This window comes from Chlorocebus sabaeus, chromosome 12 (assembly GCF_047675955.1).
Source record: "Chlorocebus sabaeus isolate Y175 chromosome 12, mChlSab1.0.hap1, whole genome shotgun sequence".
Lineage (NCBI taxonomy): Eukaryota > Metazoa > Chordata > Mammalia > Primates > Cercopithecidae > Chlorocebus > Chlorocebus sabaeus.
In genome coordinates, this window is record NC_132915.1 from 102,903,370 (window position 1) to 102,927,088 (window position 23,719).

At 55.1% G+C, this 23,719-nt stretch overlaps 2 protein-coding genes across 5 annotated transcripts in view; one reads left to right on the forward strand and one right to left on the reverse strand.

Moving 5' to 3' along the window:
* The window catches only part of LRSAM1 (leucine rich repeat and sterile alpha motif containing 1), a 54,316-nt gene extending 43,411 nt beyond the window's left edge, over positions 1 to 10,905 (forward strand). For all 3 annotated transcript variants that reach the window (XM_008006160.3, XM_008006162.3, XM_037994021.2), the window contains 5 exons: positions 2,642 to 2,740; positions 3,270 to 3,401; positions 4,855 to 4,936; positions 8,437 to 8,570; positions 10,190 to 10,905. In XM_008006160.3, coding sequence (XP_008004351.3) covers positions 2,642 to 2,740; positions 3,270 to 3,401; positions 4,855 to 4,936; positions 8,437 to 8,570; positions 10,190 to 10,315 — 573 coding nt within the window. In that variant the 3' untranslated portion in view covers positions 10,316 to 10,905. The remainder of the gene's footprint in view (positions 1 to 2,641; positions 2,741 to 3,269; positions 3,402 to 4,854; positions 4,937 to 8,436; positions 8,571 to 10,189) is intronic.
* A 1,836-nt stretch (positions 10,906 to 12,741) lies between these two features.
* NIBAN2 (niban apoptosis regulator 2) overlaps positions 12,742 to 23,719 on the reverse strand; it is a 64,905-nt gene continuing 53,927 nt past the window's right edge. For both annotated transcript variants that reach the window (XM_008006159.3, XM_073021942.1), the window contains exons 9-14: positions 17,478 to 17,665; positions 16,381 to 16,536; positions 15,818 to 15,934; positions 15,489 to 15,596; positions 15,265 to 15,376; positions 12,742 to 14,831 (exon numbers count right to left, since the gene is read on the reverse strand). In XM_008006159.3, coding sequence (XP_008004350.3) covers positions 14,245 to 14,831; positions 15,265 to 15,376; positions 15,489 to 15,596; positions 15,818 to 15,934; positions 16,381 to 16,536; positions 17,478 to 17,665 — 1,268 coding nt within the window. In that variant the 3' untranslated portion in view covers positions 12,742 to 14,244. The remainder of the gene's footprint in view (positions 14,832 to 15,264; positions 15,377 to 15,488; positions 15,597 to 15,817; positions 15,935 to 16,380; positions 16,537 to 17,477; positions 17,666 to 23,719) is intronic.

Here is a 23,719-nt window from a genome sequence, read left to right on the forward strand (position 1 = left end):
TGATAAGTTTTTGGTAGGAGTGGCCCAGCCATCCCCTGTCCCCTGATGGGTTTCACACTGGCACTTTTTCAGTGTGGCAGAGGTCCCCTTGAGCGTGTCTCCTCTAGACCCAGAGGGAACCCAAGCAATGAGGACAGAGGCCAGGCTCACCATCTGGGGTGGAAAAGAACGAGTCGTTCCTGTGTCGCCGTGAATGCACCAGATGCCCTCTGAGCTGCGTCCTAGGCCGGGCCCTGTGCAGGTTTAGAAGAGAGAGGCCAGCTTCTTCTGGAGCCCTGAGCAAGCCTGTGCCCATCAGAGGAAGCTGCCTGTTCCTCACGGTGCCCTGCTGCCATCTCCTACGCATCAGGTTACTTTGCAGATGGTGGCTTGGCGCTGTGCCATAGCAGCCAGGAGCTGTGGCTGGTGCTCCTGCCCTTGTAGGCCTTGGGGGTCACCACCAAAGGAGGAAGCACCGCCCCAGCAGAACACAGCCCGTCCGGCTCCTGGGCGCTGGAAGAGAGGGGCTGCAGCCCAGACGGAAGGGAGCAGTGGGCGTGGCCATGTCCGGGGCGGGGAGGGGGGGCACCCAAAGGACAGTCAGGCCCAGCAGGGATTGGGAAACGCCTGCGCTGATCCCATTCCCCAGTCACGCCAGCCCTCATGGAGCAGCTCCGTTGTTCTGAGCGTGGGCTCTGGAGTAAGACAGGCCTGGATCTGATTCCTGGCCCCACCCTGGGCAGGTTACTCATCACCCTGAACCTCAGTTCCCTCACCTGGGAGGTAGAATCTCCTTCACAGAGTTGTGAGGATTAAGAATGGCATCTTTCGGTGCACAGCATGGTCTGGCACATGGTACTGTGAACACCTCAGCTACGCCTGTTGTCACTGTGGCCGTTATCAGCATCGTTTGTTCGCTGCTGTATTCCCAGCACCTAGAACAATACTCAACGAAGAGTTATCGAATGGCGGAATAAAAGAATCATGTTCAGGCCAGGCACGGTGGCGCACACCTGTAATCCCAGCACTTTGGGAGGCCAAGGCGGGCAGATCACGTAAGGTAGGAGTTCAGGACCAGCCTGGCCAACATGGAGAAACCCCGTCTCTACTAAAAATACAAAATTAGCAAGGTGTGGTGGCACATGCCTGTAATCCCAGCTACTTGGGGGGCTGAGGCAGGAGAATCACTTGAGCCCGGGAGGTGGAGGTTGCCGTGAGCCGAGATCGTGCCATTGCACTCCAGCCTGGGTGACAAGAGTGAAACTCTGTCTCAAAAAAAAAAAAAAAAATCATGATCAATAGCACATTGATCATTTTTCAGCTCTGTCAGACAGTGAAGCCCACTCTAGAAGCTGAAGGTGTCCTTCGCACCTGTATCCCCCTTGCCTGGCACCCAGGAGGCAGCCCGGGCTGGGTAATGCTTGCTCTCCCACAGGCAGACAGAGGGGGTACCTCCCACAGGGAATGGCAGAGTGTGGTACCAGGTGGCAGAAGCTCAGGTTCAGGTGCTCCCCCTGAGCAGGTGTGTGGCGTCAGGCAGGTCAGCTACCTTCTCTGAGATCGTCTCAGCAGTAAATTGGAGAGAGTGATGCTTCCTGCTTTTCTCATTTCTATAGTTTAAACTATAGACAATATGCAGGTGGGAAAGTTCTCTGTAAAATACTAAGTGCCAGCCGGTCACAGTGGCTCACGCCTGTAATCCCAGCACTTTGGGAGGCCGAGGTGGGCGGATCACTTGAGGTCAGGAGTTTGACACCAGCCTGGCCAACATGGCAAAACCCCGTCTTTACTAAAAATACAGTAATTAGCCAGGCGTGGTGGCACACACCTGTAGTCCCAGCTACTCAACCTGGGTGACACAGCAAGAGCCCATCTCAAAAATGAAATGAACTGAAATGCAATGAAATAAAATAAAAAAGTACCAAGTGCTCAGAGGAGCATAGTTCATAACTATCATTGTGTTTTTGTTTTTGTTTTTGTTTTTTTGAGACAGAGTTTCGCTCTTGTTGCCCAGGCTAGAGTGCAGTGGTGCGATCTTAGCTCACTGCAACCTCCGCCTCCCAGGCTCAAGAGATTCTCCTGTCTCAATCTCCCGAGTAGCTGGGATTACAGGCATGCACCACCATGCCTTGCTAGTTTTGTAATTTTTTTTTTCTTTTTTTTTTTCTTTGAGATAGAGTCTCGCTCAGTTGCCCAGGCTGGAGTGCAGTGGCGTGATCTCGGCTCACTGCAAGCTCCGCCTCCTGGGTTCACGCCATTCTCCTGCCTCAGCCTCCCGAGTAGCTGGGACTACAGGTGCCTGCCATCACACCTGGCTAATTTTTTTTTTTTTTGTATTTTTTAGCAGAGATGGGGTTTCACCATGTTAGCCAGGATGGTCTTGATCTCTTGACCTCGTGATCCTCCCGCCTCAGCCTCCCGAAAAGCTGGGATTACAGGCGTGAGCCACTGCACCCAGCCTAGTTTTGTATTTTTAGTAGAGATAGTGTTTCTCTGTGTTGGTCAGGTTGGTGTTGAACTCCCGACCTCAGGTGATCTGCCCACCTCGGCCTCTCAAAGTGCTGGGATTACAGGCATGAGCCACCATGCCTGGCAACCATCATTGTTATTACAGGTTTTATTACTGTTTTGAAACTAACATTGCCTGCTTCATTCCTGGCAGACGGAGTTAGAAGCCAAAAGTGAAACCAGGCAGGAAAATTACTGGCTGATTCAGTATCAACGGCTTTTGAACCAGAAGCCCTTGTCCTTGAAGCTGCAAGTAAGGACTGCTGGTGCCTGCCTCGGCCAGGGAGCCCCGGGGACCTCCTCCCAGAGGCGCCTGTGGTGCCTCCACCATGCTCTGCCTCTTGTTACCTTCCTGGTGACCCTAGCATGCCAGATCCTGTGCCAAGCCCCAGTGGAGACAGAAGTGAGAGCAAGGGAGTGTTCATTCTGGTGAGGGGGGTGACAAGGCACTGGTCACTGCTGTGCGGACCAGAGACCTGCCCACAGTAGAGCGAAGCCTGTGCCAGGAGCCACTCTCTGCCCGGCACCTGCAGGGCAAGAGAGGCGGTTGAAACAGCCCCCTCCTGATGGATGTTCAAGTTGCTTACTATTTTCAGGTTTGCAGACAGAGCGGCAGTGAACCCCTGGGCCTATCTTTCTCTGTGTGCCTACACATGAGTTTTTGTAGGAAAAATCCCAAGTACATTCTATGTATTAGGTTATGTATATTCAAACCCTTCATTTTCTGTTATAAACGGGGGGTTCTTTTCTTCCTTCCCGCTCATGGTACACGTTTCTTGCAGGAAGAGGGCATGGAGCGCCAGCTGGTGGCGCTCCTGGAGGAGCTGTCGGCTGAGCACTACCTGCCCATCTTTGCGCACCACCGCCTCTCACTGGACCTGCTGAGCCAAATGAGCCCCGGGGACCTGGCCAAGGTAGGCAGCAGCCGTCCACAGGGAGAGGAGGGGCATGCAAGGCCGCTGACCTGACCAGCCGGGGGTTGACCTGCTCCTTGTGTAGTCCTCAGTGAGGCCTGTCCCTACCTAATGGCCCAGGGCCACCTTGCTTCCAGATGACCAGAACCCCTGCCCTTCTGCCCCAGATGCCTGTGTGTGCCCCACACACTGTCTCACTGGGAAATCCTGGGGAGGCGGGTCCTGCTGACCTGCTCAGACTGGATCTTCAGACTGGAGGGACAAGACAGGCCCTTGGGGATCCAGCCTCTGCCCTGCCCCATAGTGTCACAGACTTCGTGGCCACAGCACTGCCTGAGCCCCTGTTCCTTTCTGGGCACAAGCTGAGCTCTTTACAGCACATTAATCCGCTTATTCTTCAAAACAGGATGATCATCCCTGTGCCAACTAACTTTGTAGCACCTGCACGTGCCAGGCACCATTTTAAGCACTTTTTGTATTCAAACTCACTGAATTCTTCCGACAGCCTAGCGGGGTACATATCATTATCATCTTTCAGATGAGACCCAGTAAGGCAATAACTTGGCCCGGCCGGGCGCGGTGGCTCATGCCTGTAATCCCAGCACTTTGGGAGGCCGAGGCAGGCGGATCACGAGGTCAGGAGATCGAGACCATCCTGGCTAACACGGTGAAATCCTGTCTCTACTAAAAATGCAAAAAACTAGCCGGGCGTGGCGGCGGGCACCGTAGTCCCAGCTACTTGGGAGGCTGAGGCAGGAGAATGGCATGAACCCGGGAAGCGGAGCTTGCAGTGAGCCGAGATCGCGCCACTGCACTCCAGCCTGAGCGACTGAGCGAGACTCCGTCTCAAAAAAATAAAAATAAAATAAAATAAATAACTTGGCCCAAGGTCACACGGCAGAGTGAGGCCTCTACCCCAAGCAGTGTGGCCCCAGAGTTCCTGTTCTTTGCCATGAGACTGTCCTGCCCCTCCCTGGACAGATGTAGGCGCCAGGGTCCAAAAGGACTGGATGAGGGTCACAGGTTGTGCCACTCAGGCTCTGGAGGCCGAGGGACTGTGGGGCTCACGTGCTGCTGCTGCCTTGTGTCTTGGCCTCCCAGGCTTCTCTCCTGCCCCACCTGATGGGGAAGTGGCTGAGGTGTGCAGGTGAAGCCTGGCACCGGGAAGCGGTTGCTAAACTGTAGCTGTTGCTAGTGCTGGTTTCCCTTTGGGCTTCAGTTTCCCCCCAACCCCTGCCACACTGATTGGGCTGAGGCCTGGGGAGGTTGTCCTCACAGCTATGGAGCCTCACTGCTTCATCCTGACCTTGGGCCCCACCAGGCCCCGGAAGGCTTCCACATTTCCAGCAGAAGGTGCCAGCGGTCCTGTGGACCTGGGCCTGTGCCAGGTAATTCATGCCATTTAGCAGGCTCCTGCCCAGGCCACAGTCTGCACTTCCTTGAACTATTACAGGTGGGCGTCTCAGAAGCTGGCCTGCAGCATGAGATCCTCCGGAGAGTCCAGGAACTGCTGGATGCAGCCAGGATCCAGCCAGGTAGCAGCACAGCTCTGGCCTCTTCCGGGCAGGGCTCCCAGCCGTATGTGTGGGCTCTGGTGGGGACAGTCATTTGCTTACATTTCAGGATGAGTCCTGAGGGCTGGTTCTAGCCCCTGCTGGTCGGTAAGGTTCCCTCCTAAGGGGCAGGCTTAGAGATCAGTGAGCCCGTTTTACGGATGGGAAAAACTGGCCACCAAATTGGGAGAACAGGAGACCTCCACATAGCAGTGGAGGGGCCCTCCCAGCTCCCTGTCCCATAGCCTTCCCTCAGTTCACCCTACAGATGCTGGGATCCACACACTGAGGGACTTTGGACTAGAGGGAGAAATAGCCCGTCCCCAGGGCCTGTGGATGTGGAGAGATGTCCACAACAGGCTGTGAAGGGGTGAAGGCAGGTCGTGAGGGCCATGGGGAGAACAGGCAGGTGTGGAGTCTGGGGTCTGCCATGTGCTGAGCACGACCCGGGGACCCGGCACCTGCCCACTGCTGTGCATGAGCCACATTGCGGAGCCTCCGGATCAACCCTGCGAGGAGGTACTGTTGTGGTCCTCATTTTCAACGTGAGGAAACTGAAGTGGAGAGAGGTTAGCATGTCCCCCGTCAGGTCCCACTGCTGGCAAATGGTAGAACCACTGGGCTTGACTGCCTCCCTGGGGAAGAGGTGAGGGGCCAGAGCAGGGGTGAAGGAGAGGGCAGGCTTGTGCTGCTGGGCTGGGCGAGGCTCTGGGCAGGGCATTTTTAACCGGAGCCAAGGAAGAGGCAAAGGAGCTGAGGCGAAGGTGGAGTTCTGGACTGGACCTCAGTGGGGAGGCCCTGGGGCTCCAGGGGGCTGGGCTGACTGCAGCCCCAGGGTAGCTTCAGGCACCAGTTTTGCAGCCACTTTTACTCCAGGGACATTGACTCCACCCCCAAAAACTCACTAAACTTATGTGCAGAATAGACCCCTTCTGGATGTTCCTGACCCTCCAGCTCTCAGACTGGAGATCAGAAGAGTTTTCCATCAGGAGTTGGGGTCACCCCTGGCAGACAAGACTCACGTGAGCAGGAGTCACAAACAGGTGCCCTGCACCCTGAGCGGGGTGCAGTGCCTCTGAGCCTAGCGGTCCTCAGGACCGGCTGCTTCTCACTGTTTGAGTCATCCCTGGAGCAAACAAGCAGGTTCTTCCTCTCTCTAGCAGATCGGCCATGAGGATCTGTGGCCACATGCAGAGTGGATGCCTGGGCTGCTCAGGGCTTCCTGCTTGTGCCCATTGGCAGGGGAAGGGACCATGGTGGGATCCGTCCCAAGTTCCAGAAGGCAAGGGAAGCCCTCAATTTCCTAACAATTCTCTTATTACTCACAGAAATCGGTATACTTTATATCAAATATAGAGGCTGGGGCCGGGTACAGTGGCTCACACCTGTAATCCCAGCACTTTGGGAGGCCGAGGCAGGTGGATCACCTGAGGTCAGCAGTTTGAGACCCGACTGGCCAACATGGTGAAACCCCATCTCTACTAAAAATACAAAAATTAACCGCGTGTGGTGACGCACACCTGTAGTCCCAGCACTCGGGAGTCTGAGGCAGGAGAATTGCTTGAACCCAGGATGCAGAAGTTACAGTGAGCCAAGATCGCACCATTGCACTCCAGCCTGGGTGACAAAGTGAAACTCTGTCTCAGAAAACAAAAAAGAAAAAGAAAAAAACAAATATAGAGGCTGGGCGCAGTGGCTCAGGGCTGTAATCCCAGCACTTTGGGAGGCCTGCGCGGGAGGATCGCTCAAGCCCAGGAATTTGAGACCAGCCTGGGCAACAGAGAGAAACCACTTCTCTACAAAAAATAAAATTAGATGGGCGTGGTGGTGCACACCTTAGTTCCAGCTACTTGGGGGGCAAAGGTGGGAGGATCGCTTGAGCTTGGGGGTCGAGGCTGCAGTGAGCCATGATTGTGCCCCTGCACTCCAGCCTGGGAAAGAGTGAGACTGTCTCAAAAACAAAACAAAACAAAAACATCAAAAAATTAGCAAGGCATCATCCCAGCTACTCCGGAGGCTGAGGTGGGAGGATTGTTTGAGCCTGGGAGGTTGAGGCTGCAGTGAGCTGTGATCATAACACTACACTCCAGCCTGGGTGACAGAGCAAGACCCTGTCTGGAAAAAAAAAAATTATATATATATATACACACACACACGTATATATGAGAGCTCCCTCAAAATGGTAGCCTGGGGGCCGGGCGCGGTGGCTCACGCCTGTAATCCCAGCACTTTGGGAGGCCGAGGCGGGCGGATCACGAGGTCAGGAGATCGAGACCATCCTGGCTAATACGGTGAAACCCCATCTCTACTAAAAATGCAAAAAATTAGCCGGGCGTGGCGGCGGGTGCCGGTAGTCCCAGCTACTTGGGAGGCTGAGGCAGGAGAATGGCGTGAACCTGGGAGGTGGAGCTTGCAGTGAGCTGAGATCGCACCACTGCACTCCAGCCTGGGCGACAGAGCAAGAATCCGTCTCAAAAAAAAAAAAAAATTGATGGCTTGGGGGCAACACTGATACCCTTAGAGGGTCTAGTGTTGTAACAGCCTTTTAAAAATCTTTAGTTTTGGCTGGGCGTGGTGGCTCACGCCTGTAATCCCAGCACTTTGGGAGACTGAGATGGGCAGATCACGAGGTCAGGAGATGGAGACCATCCTGGCCAACATGGTGAAACCCCATCTCTACTAAAAATACAAAAATTAGCCTGTCATGATGGCAGGCACCTGTAATCCCAGCTACTCGGGAGTCTGAGGCAGGAGAATTGCTTGAACCTGGGAGGCAGAGGTAGCAGTGAGCCAAGATCGCACCACTGCACTCCAGCCTGGGCGACGGAGCGAGACTCTGTCTCAAAAAAAAAAAAAAGAGACTTGGCATTTTGTAAGGGCTGCTTCTGATGTCCTAGCAGGGGATGCTGGCTCCAGGGCAGAGCAGCCAGCATGATGAGGACTCTGTGGGGCTGGGGGCAGGGGAGCAGTGTTGTGGGGCCTCTCATTCTGCTCCCCTGGGTCACCTGATGGGCAGCAGCCCATCCTGTCTCCTGGGCAACCAGGTGAGAAGCCAAGAGCTGGCCCTTCACTGAGAGCTCCTGCCCCAGGGCTCTGTGGCTGCGCCACCAGATGGCTGCGTGGCCCTGGGTGAGTGACTCCCCGCCTCCGAGCCTCAAATGTCTCATCTCTGAAAGTGTCGAGCCCTACTTGCAGGGTGGCTCTGAAGGGTCCCGGGGACATTAGAGATCAGAGGACCCACTTACCAGGTGCTGCGGCCATCCCTGCAGAGAGAGACTTCAGTCCCATTCTGCAGATGGAGATGAGGCTCCGAGAAGAGGAGAGTGTGTTGGCAAGGAGAGCACTTCGCTCAGATCTGAGAGCAGAGGCTCCCCCACCCTCCAGCTCACTCACTATGGGGGCAGGCAGGCCCACGATGAGCCCCTAGGGGTTGGGGTCAGCAGAGATGACCGTGGCTCAGTCTGTCCATCTGTTCCCCACAGAGCTGAAACCACCAGCAGGTGAGGTCCTCACCCCTACAGCCCCCCAGGAGCCTCCTGAGTCTGTGAGGCCATCCGCTCCCCCTGCAGAGCTGGAGGCGCAGGCCTCAGAGTGTGTCGTGTGCCTGGAACGGGAGGTAAGTCTGGGGCCCTCCCCACCCGCCTGCCCTGCCTGCGGCCACCCTCCTCAAATTCTCCACGTACAGGGTTGTCTCTGAACGTGTTTTCTCCAGTTACCTAAGTAGACTCTGCTCACCTAGAAAGAATGCAGGAAATAAAAATGACCCCGATCCCGTGACCCAAATATGAGCTGCACTCACATCATTTTCCAGATCTTTTTTCTTTTTGGTCCTACTTAATAGGAAAAAATGTCTCAAATCATGAAATATCAACAACATGATTTACCCTGCAGAGGCTTTAGAAAATCATCTTTTGGCCAGGCACGGTGGCTCACACCTGTAATCCCAGCACTTTGGGAGGCCAAGGCGGGTGGATCACCTGAGGTTAGTTTGAGGCCAGCCTGGCCAACATGGTAAAACCCCATCTCTACTAAAAATACAAAAATCAGCCAGGCGTGGTGGCGCACACCTGTAATCCCAGCTACTTGGGAAGCTGAAGTAGGAGAATCGCTTGAACTTGGGAGGCAGAGATTGCAGTGAGCCAAGATCCCACCAATGCACTCCAGCCTGGCAGACAGATCGAGACTCCATCTCAAAAAAAACAAAAAGAAATCATCTTTTAAAATTCATTAACACTTATTGTAAAAATTACACAGAGCAGTGAATGAAATACAAATCCTTCTTTGCCTTCACTGAGGGATCCTACTTAGAAAAGCAGCCGTGTTTGCAGTTTGATGATTCCAGGGTCTCCAGTTGACCCAGCTCATGCCAAGATATGGACGGACCTGTTGGTTCCAAATATAATCCCTGTTTTTCGACCCTTGGCATTACGGACAGCTTTGAGCGGAGCTTGGATCAGTTCCTGAAAGCAGGAGATGCTGAGGCAAAGTGTGGTCCTGAGTCAGTGGCTGCTGCTCCGGGTTGGGATCGTTTGTAGACTGAGGAGTTCAGGGCCTGGATAAGTGCATCAATAAGAAAGAAGCCTGAACACCCTGCGTGCCCTTCTGCAGGGGCCGGCTGAACAGGCCTCCGTCCCCTGTCCAGAGGGCAGGAATGTAATCCCCAGTTTTATTTAAGAAAGAAACAGTTGGGGCATTTATATGGGTATTTATATTTTTTTACAAACTATAGAGAAATAGACAGCAAACTGCTAACAGAAGGACTAGGTTACCCCTTTCGGCCGTGCCTGTTCTGTTTCTGTGGCGTTCAAATGCCCAAAGGCCCCACTATCAGGTGTTTGTGGTAAAGATGCTAAAGAATAACAAAGGGGTCCGGCACAGTGGCTCACGCCTGTAATTCCAGCACTTTGGGAGACCCAGGCGGGCAGATCACTTGGGGTCAGGAGTTCGAGACCAGCCTCACCAACATGGTGAAGCCCCATCTCTACTAAAAATGCAAAAAATTTAGCCAGGTGTTGTCGTGCGCACCTATAGTCCCAGCTACTTGGGAGGCTGAGGCAGGAGAATCACTTAAACCTGGGCGGCCAAGGTTGCAGTGAGCTGAGATCACACCACTGCACTCCAGCCTGGGCAACAGAGTGAGACTCTGTCTCAAAAAAAAAAAAAAAAAAAGGCCCGGGGCCTGGGACTCCTGGAACCCAGCAGGGCCTGCCACATACTCCTGCTCTCCCTCCCCAGGCCCAGATGATCTTCCTCAACTGTGGCCACGTCTGCTGCTGCCAGCAGTGCTGCCAGCCACTGCGCACCTGCCCGCTGTGCCGCCAGGACATCGTCCAGCGCCTCCGGATCTACCACAGCAGCTGAGTCCTGCCCACCCACCTGGGCCTGGTCCTGGCCCTGTCTCGGCCATTGTGAACCCCGGGCTCCTGCTCAGCCTTGTGCCAGCCAGGCACGTATGAGGACCCCCCTGCCCTGGGCCCCTTCCCCACCGCCCAGGAGCCCCCACCCTGAGCTCCAAGCATGTCTGGGCCAGGCAGAGGCGCTCCTAATCCATGACACCACTGGTCTAAATGGTCCCGGGGGCTGGGGCTGGAGAGGCCGCTGCACCACCTCCCGAGCCTGGGAGCCAGCGCCCCAGCCTAATCACGGATCTGCTGTCTCCCAGCTATCTTGACTGAAGGTCACCACCCCTGCAGGAGCTTGGTCCTCATCTGGGGACCATGCGCAGTCCTGTCCCACTCTCCTTGTGGGAAAGGAGCAGGAGGGCCTGGCTGGGTGAGCGGAGGCCGACCTGGGAAGGCGTGCGGTGCAGGCCTGTACTCACCAGCACCCCTGGGCCTCCCTCTCTGCCGCTCCCCAGCACCCTGGGGCCCTCCTGCTCTCCACATCTGTCCCTCCTTACCCCATGTAGCTCCGTCTGAAGCAGGAGTGTCAATAAACCTGTCTTCAGCGTGCTTCTGGCCTGAGTCATCGCTGGGTCCTCATGGGAGCCCAGGGAGGGGAGGGGACGACATCTGGGGATGGGGCTAGGGCAGAGGGCAGCTCTTCTCGGGGAAGGAGGCAGGAGCGCGCTGCACCTCAGTCCAAAGGAGAGGTCAGGTAGGGCCATCTTGAATGTCGTGTTATCCCAGCGCCCCCTTCACAGGTGGAGAGACCGGGGCCCAGAGGCAGCCAGGGCCCGTGATGGCTGCGGCCTGTGCCTCCACGAGCAGAGGAGCCCTGTGTGTTCCGCTCATTATCCCAGTGAGGCAGCTGAGGCTGATTGGGGGTAAATGCCCAGGGCCTTGCAACTGGGGCATGGTGATGCGGGGTTTGAGGCCCAGAAGCATCGTCACCCTCAAACCCGTGCAGTTGTGCAGGTTGGTCACTGCAAATTCTAGGAGCCGTATACACTTGCACTCGCTGCAGGGGTGCACGTTGATTACACGTTTTCTGGCAGATGGTGTTGAGCCAGGTGCAGCCTCTTTCTTGGGCTCGTGGCAGGCCTGCTCGGAGCACCTGGGCTCTGCCTCCAGCTTACTCAGTGGTCCTAGCCAGTGTTTGGGCCCCAGTTGCCCTCAGCTGCCCTATGCATTCAACACAGGATGTGATGCGGCCCTGACCGGCTGGTGGCCTCCAGGGGGCGCTGAGTGCTTGCCCCAAGTACAGTGCCCACAGGCGCAGGCAGGAGAGTTCAGGTCCTGGGGTGGCAGAAAAATCCCTACGCCTGGGCCTGCTTCCCTCTCACTGAGATCATCAGTCCTGTGCACTGAACGGGGCGGGCGGACACCCTTTGTCGTCTGAGTCGTTTCCTGGGCAGGTGCTGGGTGGCCTTTTCCCACCCACAGTTCCCCCTCCTCCCAGCACCCTCCTGGGCTCAACTTGGCCAAGAAGGGAGAGACTGAGACAGGCGGGGCTAGCTCCTGGAGCGCAGTGCTTTGCAGATCTCCTTACACTCACTAGGGCCCAGGGAGGCCTCATGGAGGAGCTCGAGGCTCAGTGACCTGCCACGGACAACAGCAAGGGACAGCTGCATCCCTGGTCTCGGGCCTTGTAGTCCTGTGTTTTGCATCTCAGCCCTTGTTGACCAAGGGAGGCCCAGGCCCAAGCCCTAGGCCACCACGGACAGGCTGGCACCAGAGAAGCCAACATCCGCAAGGTGACTGGCTGCCGCTCCACCCAGTAGGACATGTTTCTACCCACAGATGGGGCAACCCACCCCCAACAGCTACGGGGCCTGAGGGGTGTTCCTGTGCCACATAAGCTCGGCCCAGGTTCCCCACCTTCCTAGGCCTCAGTTTACACATTGGTGAAATGGTGGTGACGACAGTGTCCACTTTCTAGAGCTCTCTCGAGGCTCCTGTTCCCGCACACAAAGCGCTTGGCCCACAGTGAGTGCTTGGTAAACAGTAGTGTGTGACTGGGAGCGTTGAAGGAGCTGGCATCATTGGATTCAGCCCAAGCCTGGGCCCACCTTGCTGTGGGCACCCCAGGGCCCTGAATGGCCTTGAAGCTGCTGCCTGCTGCCGTCCCTCTTGGCCTCACCATCGCCCGAGGCTGCCTGAGGGGCACCCGGCACAGGTCTGGCTGAGGAAGCTGCCTGAGCTGCCACCAGAAAGCAGGTCACCTTGGACAAGTCCCTTCTCGCTGATCCTGTTTCCTCCTCTGTAAAATGGAATAAGAACTCAGATCATGGACATAGAGGCACGCAGTCAAGTGAGAAGCCCAGAAAGCTGAGCCATATGGGGGCCTAGACAGTCCCCAGCCCAGGCCTCCCTGTCTCCTACCCCCACAGCACCACTCAAGGCAACTGGCTTTAAATAAAGCGTTTATTGATTAGTAGAAGCATGAACAGTGTGCATAATATTTTCAATACAATATCAGGGAGGGATGACGGGAACCCCTCAAAAGGCACTAGAGGCGCAGATCTTCGGTACAAGAAGGAAGAGATGCGCCAGAGACCAGGGCTAGGGGGCTGGGGGTCCCTGAGTGCCAGGCACCACCACACGTCCTGCGGGTCAAGGCCCCTCCTCTGGGGAGCAGGTCTAGGGCACGGAGGTTGCAGGGCGGGGACAGGACCCCACCTCGGGGACCATGAAGGAGTCATTTCTGCCCTGCCCCCAGCAAAGCAGCAGTGGGGGAGGTCTGGGGGTCCTGGGGTGGGGAATGCCAGGCCTGGGCCCATCCTGGCTTGACCCTTGTCCCAGGAACAAGAAGCTGAGTAGGGACGACAGCCAGGCCCAGAGTGACTCACAAGGACATCCAAAGACGGGACTGGATTTTCAGGGGGAGGTGACTTGGTGACTGAGAGGCAGCACAGGTCAAACCCTAGCCTGACCCCAGACCCTCAGGGAGGGCCCCCCGACCCTGTACCCCTTAGGATCCCCATCCAGCTCCCCAGACAACCACTGAGGACCTCAGGGTGGCCCACAGAAGACAGAACCCAGCTCCACGACACCCCTCGCTCCCGCTCCAAGCACCAGAGGGACGGGGACCAGAGAGAGACCAGGCGGGCGGGAGGAGGCAGGCTGGGGCCAGGAGAAGGGGATACACAGGACCATAAAACCTCAGGCTCCCCATAACCCTCACTCAGCCATCTCACTCACTCACTCCCTCCCAGCATCCCCCAGGATGGGGATCCCCTCCTTCACTCAGGACACTTCCCCTCTGCAGACCTGCACGTTCTGGGCTTTTCTAATTTCACCCCAGGCCCACCCACCCCATGAGGCACCCCCTAAATCCCATCCCTCCCCGCAGCACCCCCAGCCTGGCTCCAGCCTGAAGACCCCCTCCTTCCCCTTCTGTCCAGAACAGTGGGGAAAGCGAGGCTGGGTCCACCCCTAACTGCGGAAGGAGCAGGGCCGGGGGCCACTGCGCTCCCTTCTCCTGTCCTGGCCCAGCCAGCCCCTGGGTGAGTGGGCGGGAACCCACTGGCCTCACAGCAGCTTTCACCTCCCTCTCTCCAGGAAGGATGGCAGCACCCATGAGGGGATGGAGGCCACAGAAGAAGGACAGGAAAGGAGGGGCTCTCCAGCCCCCCAGCAGTTCCCGCCCTCGGCACAAGCAGGAAAACCCCAAAACCAGCCCCTGCATCTGAGATCATCCCACAGAAGAGAAAACAGGGAGCAAGAAAGTGTTGACTGAACCCAATAAAGTGACTCAGGTGGGCCTGCTCCCTGGTGGTGCCACACAGCCCTGCCCCGCCTCCACCCACAAGGCACAACACAGACCAGGGTACCCTCCTCAGAGCCGAGCCTGCCTGGGCCCAGACGGGAGCGGCCCATGCCGTGTGCAGCAGCCAGGGACCCACTGGCCTAGAACTCAGTCTGCACCCCTGCGCTGTCCTCGGTGGTGGTGTGGAGGGCGGGGTGGCTGCTGGGGCTGGACACCTGCTCTCCAGTCTCCTGGTCGCTGGGCTTGGGGGGTCCAAGGTCCACAGCCTTTCCAGGCAGGAGATGCTGGAGGGGTGAGGCAGGTGGCGAGGAGGCCTCGGGCACGGCCTCGGGCTGGGGGGTCTCCCCGGCAGGTGCCCCGTTGGGTAGGGGGCTGGCTGGCGGGGGGCTCTCAGCCCGCAGACCTTGGGCCAGCAGACCTTGGATCTCAGTGACACTGTCCGGGGACGCAGGTGATGGTGACTCAGGGCTAGCCTCAAAGGGCAGCCCCGCCTCCTCATCCTGGACCACAGAGACCACCTGCTTGGCACGCCGTCGCTTTTCCGAGAGGGTGGCTGCCTCGGGGGTGCTGGGGCCGGGGCCGCCGCCCCCACCGCTATTGCTGTACTCCTCACCCCAGTCGATGGGGGCGCCCTCGGCCAGCAGGTGCAGGTTGGGGTCGCTGTTGTGCATGACCACGCTGTCCCGGTACAGGTTGTGCTTCCTCTGCACCGCAGCCTCCTTCACAGCTGCAGGGCCACAGGGGAAGGGTCAGGACACAGCACTGATCCCACAGCCGCCCCCATGCTGGACTCTGCTCAAAGGAGACCCGTCTCAACCCACCATGGGGGTCTGTGATTGGGATGTGACTTATTCCAGGCCTCATTGCTAAAAGCAGCAAGGCTGTGATGCTAACTCCAGGCCCAGGCTGCTGACCACATGCCATCTAATCACTCATCCCAGCCTCCCAGCAAAGCCGAGGACACGAGAAGAAACTAAAGCACAGAGATGCAAGGGCTGTCCGCTCCTGGGGCCACACAGCCAACGGTGGGCTTCACCCAGCCCCTACGTGCAAGTCTGGCCTTTTCTTCGTGCCTTAGCTGACCCCCTCAGCTGCCACCACCTCTCAGCTGCCCCCCAGCATCCTCCTGGCAACAGTCCCCACCCCGGGACGGCACGCACCCTGCAGGATGTCCTTCATGACGGTCTGCAGCACCACCTCCTCGTACGTGTTTTCCACCAGGATGAACTTGGCAAAGTCCTCGAAGATCAGCTCCTGGAACCGGGGCAGCTCCTGCCCAGGTGGGGTGGCAGAGATGAGAGGTCAGGGCCAAGGGGAGAGGAGGTCTGTGGGCTCCACCCCCGACTTAGGGCCCAAACAGCTGGAGCAGGTGGGGACCGCTCACCGACTTGCAGGTAGGGGCCAGCTTCTTGAGCAGGAAAGGGATGCTGACCTGCAGCAGCGCCTCCCGGAAGAACCTCTTCCGCACAGAGCTGCTGTCATAGTCATATTTCTGCAGGGAACAAGGGGGTCAGGGGCCTGCAGGTCAGTGGGCTCCATTAGCCCTGAGGGTAGGACGAGGCCAGTGGTCTGACCCAAGCCTCCGAGTCCTCCTCCGCACAAGAGGACCATGGCGCCTCCTTGCAGGGACAGCAATCCTGGTGGTGGCCGGGGATGGGGCTTGGGGCTCGTCCTCACCTAGGACGGTCTGGGGCAGGGCGTGGGGCCGCTCACCTTCAGCACCCGCTCCAGGACCCGCTGGATGGACTTGCACAGCTCCTCCTTGGTGGGCCCCTTCCCCAGCTCCTGGTGCAGGAGGGTCTCGAACGTATACACAGCATTGTCCATTTGCTGCGGGGCACACCGCAGACACGTGAAGCCCCCAGGGTGACCACAGCCCCTTCCTGAGTCCTCATCCTCAGCCAGCCCCCCCCACCCCAAGGCCTGCCAGGGAGGCATGGCGAGCAGTCTGTGCCCACTCACTCATTCTCCCACTCACAGCGCTGCACACTCAGGCCAGTCCCTGCCTCAAGGCAACAGGAAACATGGGAAGGGGCCTGGGGGAGCAAGGAGAGCTCCCTGGAGGAAGGGGTCTCTAAGCTGAGACCTGGGAAGTGAGTCAGAATTAGCCAGGTGGGCAAAGGCACAGATGTTCCAAGCAGAGGAGGAAAGAGTGTGCCAGGCAAGCATGGCTACGGCGTGACAGGGGACGGAGCAGAGGGGACCCCTCCTGGGCGAGGGGGCCTGTGGAAGGCGGTGGGCAGGGTGTGGAGTGGGGGTCGTAGCCTCGGGTCTACCTCCCGCATGTGGATCTGGGCTCGCTGCTTAAACACGGACGTGCTGGACACATCAAATCGCTGCTGCAGCCCGTCCAGCCGCAGCGACTCCATCTTCTCATAGCAGCTCTGCATCTTCAGGGGGTGGTACGCCAGCCGGGACAGCTTCTCCATGTACTGCAGGGGGCGGGCCACGGGGGCTGAGCGGGGCCACCCTGTGGCCAGGCAGCCCCCCGACCACACACTTTGCCTGGGTCCTCAAAGTCCAGACCCTGGGGCTGGCGCCTGCTACCAGGGATGGCCACCTGGTGGTGGTGGCCACAAAGGTAAACCCAGGAGCGCCCAGGACAGAAGCATGAGGCTCTGAAGGCATGGAGGGCACGGCCCAGTGGCACAGCACTGTGGAGAGGCAGCCTAGGTGCTGGGAGAAGGCTCTCATCCCTTCTGAGGGGCTGGGTGACCTAGGGCAAGTCATTCACCCTCTCTGAGCCTCGGTTTCCTCAGCTTCAAAGTTGGGAGAGAGCTTTCATGCTCCCCAAGGTCCTCTCCAGGTCTCAGATTCTGGGATTATTATGGTCTGTGGACTCCCCATTTCAGAGTATAAAGGAGGAAACTAAGATACAGGATAAATTTGATCTGACAACTATGTGGGCTCCAGGCAGCCACCCCAAGATGGAGACTGTGGAAGGACGTCCACCCCGACAGCCAGATAACTGAAGTAAGAGCAAAGGCTGTCTCCATGTGGTTGGCGTGTGACATGTGAATTCTGCCTTATTGATCTCATCGTTCACCCTCTCCCCTTCCCTCTTTCCCTCCTTCTTTCCCTCCTTCCCTCTCTTCTCTGTTAAATTCTTTTCTATTTTAGCACCACTCTTGGTTTCTAAAGGCTGATGGCCAGGAGCTAACGTTCCCTCTTTCCTCTAACTGCAGGCCCCATGAGGACTCCAACAGCTCTGGCCTCACACACGGCCTTGGTCCCTAGTCCCCAGCAGCCCCTCCCCATCTACAGGGACGGCTTTGGAGGGGAACGGCTGCCGCGAGTCACACAGCCAGGGCCCTCTGGGACAGACCAGACCTACTCTCAGGAGACCCCCTCCCAGGGCCGGTGCCGGCCTCACCTCGCCCAGCTTGTCAATGCCGCCCTCGTTGATGACGTTCAGGTTCATGTCCGTGACCTCCTTGAAGAAGACGTCCCGCACCTCGGTGAAGCCCTGGCTGGTGGGCACCATCAGGGCCTCCAGGATGGACGGGATGTAGGGCTGGACATGATTTCGCACACACACCTCTGCCTTGGGGAGGATGAAGGCTGTGCCCCGAGGGAGCCGGGTCAGCAGGGGCTCCCCAAGGAGCACCTCTCAGTGATCCCAGAGCCCAGGTGCTAGAGGCTACTGTATTACTATTATTATTATTATTATTTTTTGAGATGGAGTCTTGCTCTGTCACCCAGGCTGGAGTGCGGTGGCGCAGTCTCAGCTCACTGCAACCTCCACCTCCCAGGTTCAAGCAATTCTCGTGCCTCAGCCTGCTGAGTAGCTGGGACTACAGGCGCGTGCCACCACGCCCAGCTAATTTTTATATTTTTAGTAGAGATGGGGTTTCACCATGTTGGTCAGGCTGGTCTCGAACTCCTCACCTCATGATCCACCTGCCTCAGCCTCCCAAAATGCTGGGATTACAGGCGTGAGCCACCATGCCCAGCCTGTTATTATTTTATTTGAGACAGGGTCTTACTCTGTTGCCCAGGCTGGAGTGCAGTGAAATAATCAAAGCTCACTGCAGCCTCAAACTCCTGGGCTCAAGCAATCCTCCCCCTTCAGCCTCCTAATAGTATTATCATTTTTATTTCAACTTCTATTTTAGATGCAGGGGGTACATTGCAGGTTTGTTCCATGGGTATGTTGTATGACGCTGAGGTTTTGGGCAGGATTGATCTCATCACCCAAACAGTGAGCACAGTGCCCAAAAAGTAATTTTTCAGCCCTCTCCCAACTCTCTCTTCCCATCAATACTATTATTATTATTAATTTTTGAGACAGAGTCTCGTGCTGTCGCCCAGTGTGGAATGCAATGGCACGATCTCAGCTCACAGCAACCATTGCCTCCCAGGTTCAAGTGATTCTTATGCCTCAGCCTCCCAAGTAGCTGGGACTACAGGTGCGCACCACCATGCCCAGCGAATTTCTTTTGTATTTTTAGTAGAGACAGGGTTTTACCATATTGGCCAGGCTGGTCTCAAGCTCCCAACCTCGGGTGACCCGCCCACCTTAGCCTCCCAAAGTGCTAGGATTACAGGCATGAGTCACTGCACTTGGCCCCCATCAGTACTTGTTGTTGTTGTTGTTGTTGTTGTTGTTGTTGTTGTAGTAGTATTTTAACAGGCAGGGTCTCACTGTGTTATCCAGGTTGGTCTCAAACTCCCTGGGCTCAAGTGATCCTCCTGCCTTGGCCTCCCAAGCGCTGGGATTACAGGCATGAGCCCCTGCACCTGGCCAATATAATTTTTTTTTTTTTTTTTTTTTTGAGACAGAGTCTTGCTCTGTCGCCCAGGCTGGAGTACAGTGGTGCAATCTTGGCTCACTACAAGCTCCACCTCCCGGGTTCATGCCATTCTCCTGCCTCAGCCTCCCGAGTAGCTGGGATTACAGGCGCCCGCCACCACACTCGGCTAATTTTTTGTATTTTTAGTAGAGACAGGGTTTCACTGTTGTTAGCCAGAATGGTCTTGATCTCCTGACTTCATGATCCGCCCGCCTCGGCCTCCCAAAGTGCTGGGATTACAGGTGTGAGCCCATATTATTTTTGAAGAAAACCACTGGGGGTAATATTAGCAAGCTGAATGATTCCAGAGAAATAGTGGATAAAGATGGGAATCCATGCAGGAAAAATGACAAGGTGTTCTGAGATTGGACCCTGATCTTTCTGAAACCATTATGGCAACAAACTAAGAAAACTGCCATCTGACAAGAGATAATCAGAATGCATAAGGAGCTCAAACAAGTCTATAGGAAAAAAATCCTAGTAATCCAATTAAAAATGGGCAAAAGATTTGAATACACAATTCCCCAAAGAAGATATATAAATGGCAAACAGGCATATGAAAAGACACTCAACACAAAACAGGCGTATGAAAAGGTACTTGACATCACTGATCAGAGAAATGCAAATCAAAACTACAATGAGATGCCACATCACCCCAGTTAAAATGGCTTTATCCAAAAGACAAGCAATAACAAATGCTGATGAGGATGTGGAGAAAAGGGAACCTCCCCGTAAGCTGTTGGTGGTGTGAAAGGAAAATATCTTAGGGCCCTAGAATTACGAAGTCAAGCTGGGAATTGCTTAGAGTAAACGCGCCTCGTTCTATTCAAAGTCACCCTTCTGCTCACTGAGAGAAATGCGTATCTGCTTCCCTCCTTTGGAGAGGCTAATCATCAACTCAAAAGAATGCAACTATTTGTCTCTTTTCTTCCTATGACCTGGAAGCCCCGTGCCTGCATTGAATTGTCCTGCTTTTCCTTCAAGTTGTCCCACCTTTCCAGACCAAACCAATGTTCATTTTACTTTTTTTTTTTTTTTTTTTTTTTTTTGAGACAGGGTGTCACTCTGTTGACCAGGCTGGAGTGTAGTGGTTCGATCTCGGCTCACTGCAGCCTCTGCCTCCTGGGTTCAAGCTATTCTCATGCCTCAGCCTCCTCGAGTAGCTGGGATTACAGGCATGCACCACCACATCCAGCTAAGCTTTGTATTTTTAGTAGAGATGGGTTTCACTATGTTGGCCAGGCGAGTCTCGAACTCCTGACCTCAGGTGATCCACCTGCCTCCCAAAGTGCTGGGATTATAGCGTGAGCCAAGCGCCCGGCCCATTTTACATATGTTGATTGATGTCTCAGGTCTCCCTAAAATGCATAAAACCAAGCTGTGCGCTGACCACCCTGGGCACATGTCATCAGGACCTCCCGAGTGCCTGTCCCCAACTTGGCAAAATCAACTTTCTAATTTAACTGAGACCTGTCTCAAATGTTCGGGGTTCACAGTGGGAATGTAAATTAGTACAACCACTATGGAGAACAGTTTGGAGGTTCCTCAAAAAACTAATAGAGCTACCATATGATCCAGCAATCCTGCTGCTGGGTATATACCCAGAGAAAGGAAATCGGCCCATCACAGAGATATCTGCACTCCCGTGTTTGTTGCGGCTCTGTTCACAATAACCAAGATTTGGAAGCAACCTAAGCGTCCATGACAGATGAATGCATAAAGAAAATGCGGTACATACACACAATGGGGTACCATTCAGTCATAAAAAAGAACAAGATTCAGTCATTTGCAACAACATGGATGGAGTTGGAGGTCATTATATTAAGCCAGGCACAGAAAGACAAACATCGCGTGTCCTCACTTATTTGTGGGATCTAAAAATTAAAGCGAATTGACATTTTGGGCCGGGCGCGGTGGCTCAAGCCTGTAATCCCAGCACTTTGGGAGGCCGAGACGGGCGGATCGCGAGGTCAGGAGATTGAGACCATCCTGGCTAACACGGCGAAACCCCGTCTCTACTAAAAAATACAAAAAATTAGCCGGGCGAGGTGGTGGGCGCCTGTAGTCCCAGCTACTCGGGAGGCTGAGGCAGGAGAATGGCATAAACCCGGGAGGCGGAGCTTGCAGTGAGCTGAGATCCGGCCACTGCACTCCAGCCCGGGCAACAGAGCAAGACTCCATCTCAAAACAAAACAAACAAACAAAAGACATTTTGGAGGGGGTCTCCCCTGTGGGGGCAACAAAAAAGGTAAAAACAAACAAAAAACAAAGCAATTGAGCCCGTGGAGATAGAGAGTAGAAGGATGGTGACTAGAGGCTGGAGAGGGTAGTCGGGCGCAAGGAGGAGGCAGGGATGGTCAATGGGCACAAAAAATAGAAATGTCAGAGGCGTCTGAATCACAGCAACTGTATCTTAAATAGGAGCTGGGTAAAATGAGGCTGAGACCTACCGGTCTGCACTGCCAGACGGTGAAGGCGTTCTGAGTCACAGGATGAGATAGGGGGTCATCACAAGATACAGGTCCTAAAGACCTTGCTGATGAAACAGGTTGCAGTAAAGACTTAGCTGCCCAAAACCCACCAAAACCAAGATGGTGACGAGAGTGACCTCGGTCGTCCTCACTGCTACCCTCCTGCCAGCACCATGACAGGTTACAGATGCCATGGCACCGTCAGGAAGTCTCCCTATGTGCTCTAAACAAGGGAGGCATGAATCATCCACCCCTTGTTTAGCATGTCATCAAGAAATAACCATAAAAATGGACAACCAACAGCCCTCCTGCTGTCTATGCAGTAGCCATTCTTTTATTCCTTCACTTTTTTTTTTTTTTTTTTTTTTGAGACGGAGTCTCGCTCTGTGGCCCAGGCTGGAGTGCAGTGGCGTGATCTTGGCTCACTGCAAGCTCTGCCTCCTGGGTGCACGTCATTCTCCTGCCTCAGCCTCCCAAGTAGCTGGGACTACAGGCGCCCGCCACTACGCCCGGCTAATTTTTGTATTTTTAGTAGAGACAGGGTTTCACGGTGTTAGCCAGGATGGTCTCAATCTCCTGACCTCATGATCTGCCCGCCTCGGCCTCCCACAGTGCTGGGATTACAAGCATGAGCCACCGCACCCAGCCTATTCTTTCGCTTTCTTAATAAACTTGCTTTAACTCTATGGACTCACCTTGAATTCTTTCTTGCTTAAGATCCAAGAACCCTCTCTCGGGGTCTGGATCAGGACCCCTTTCTGGTTACAGAATGAATAAGCCCTAGTGTTTGATAGCACAACAGGGTGACTATAATCAATAATAATTTAATTGTACCCTTAAAAATAACCAAAAGAGGCTGCACAGGTGTGATGGTTCATACCTGTAATCCCAGCACTTTGGGAGGCCAAGGAGGGAAGATCACTTGAGGTCAGGAGTTTGAGACCAGCCTGGCCAACATGTTGAAATTCCATCTCTACTAAAAAGATGCGTGGTGGCATGAGCCTGTAATCCCAGCTACTCGGGAGGCTGAGGCAGAAGAATCGATTGAGCCTGGGAGGTGGGCGTGGCAGTAAGCCGGGATCACGCCACCGCACTCCAGCCTGGGCAACAAGAGTGAGACTCTGTGTCAAAAAAAACCCACTAAACTAAATGAATATACGTGGATTGTTTGTAACACAAAGGATAAATGCTTGAGGGGATGGATACTCCATTCTCCAGGACGCGATTATTACACATTGTATGACTGATCAAAACATCTCATGTACCCCATAAATATGCACACCTACTGTGTACCCATAAAAATTAAACATGAAAATAAATAAGAAAACTGCCAGCCCAGAGGTGTCAGCAGTGTGCCGCTTAGCTAGAAATAGACAAAAAACGCCTTTGGGGTGGGTCTTCCTTCTTCGTTTGAACAAAGAACAACAGCAACGAAAACTACATTAGTAGATTTAATGAGCCTCTGCTTTTACAAACACGGGGCGATCCTCTCTGGAATGGTGTGGCTGGCTCTGCATAATTATGTAAAAGGCTTCCTCCTTGTGGGTGGGGACCATCTCCAGAACATTCTGACCACAGCATTTTCACCCCCATCCCAGCCCAGCTAATGTTCTTTGTTCCACACAAGAAATGTCAAGTCTCAGTGTCCTATCCAGCTCTCAACCAATACTCTGGGTCTGGGTAGTAAAGAAGAACCCACGGGAGGCCGGGCGTGGCCGCTCATGCCTGTAATCCCAGTGCTGCGGGAGGCTGAGGCAGGAGGATTGTCTGAGGCCAGGAGTTCGAGACCAGCCTGGGCAACACAGTAAGACCCCCCGCCTTCTCTCTCTCTCTTTAAAAAATTTTAAAAAGAGACAGAGTTTTGCCCACCCAAGACCCTTCTCTACAAACAATTTAAAAATTAGCCAGGCGTGGTGGCATGCACCTGTAGTCCCAGCTACGCAGGAGGTTGAGGTGGGAAGTTTACTTGAGCTCAGGAGGTCAAGGCTACAGTGAACCATGATTGCACCACTGCTCTCCACCTGGAAGGCAGAGTGAGACTGTGTCTCTTAAAAAACAGGCCGGGCACGGTGGCTTACACCTGTAATCCCAGCACTTTGGGAGGCCAAGGCAGGTGGATCACCTGAGGTTAGGAGTTCGAGACCAGCCTGGCCAACATGGCAAAACCCTGTCTCTAATAAAAATACAAAAATTAGCCAGACGTAGTGGCGGGTGTCTGTAATCCCAGCTACTTGCAGGGCTGAGGCAGGAGAACTGCTTGAACCAGGGAAACGAGGTTGCAGTGAGCCGAGATTGTGCCCCTGTGCTCTAGCCTGGGCAACAGTGCAAGACTCCATCTCAAAATGATAATA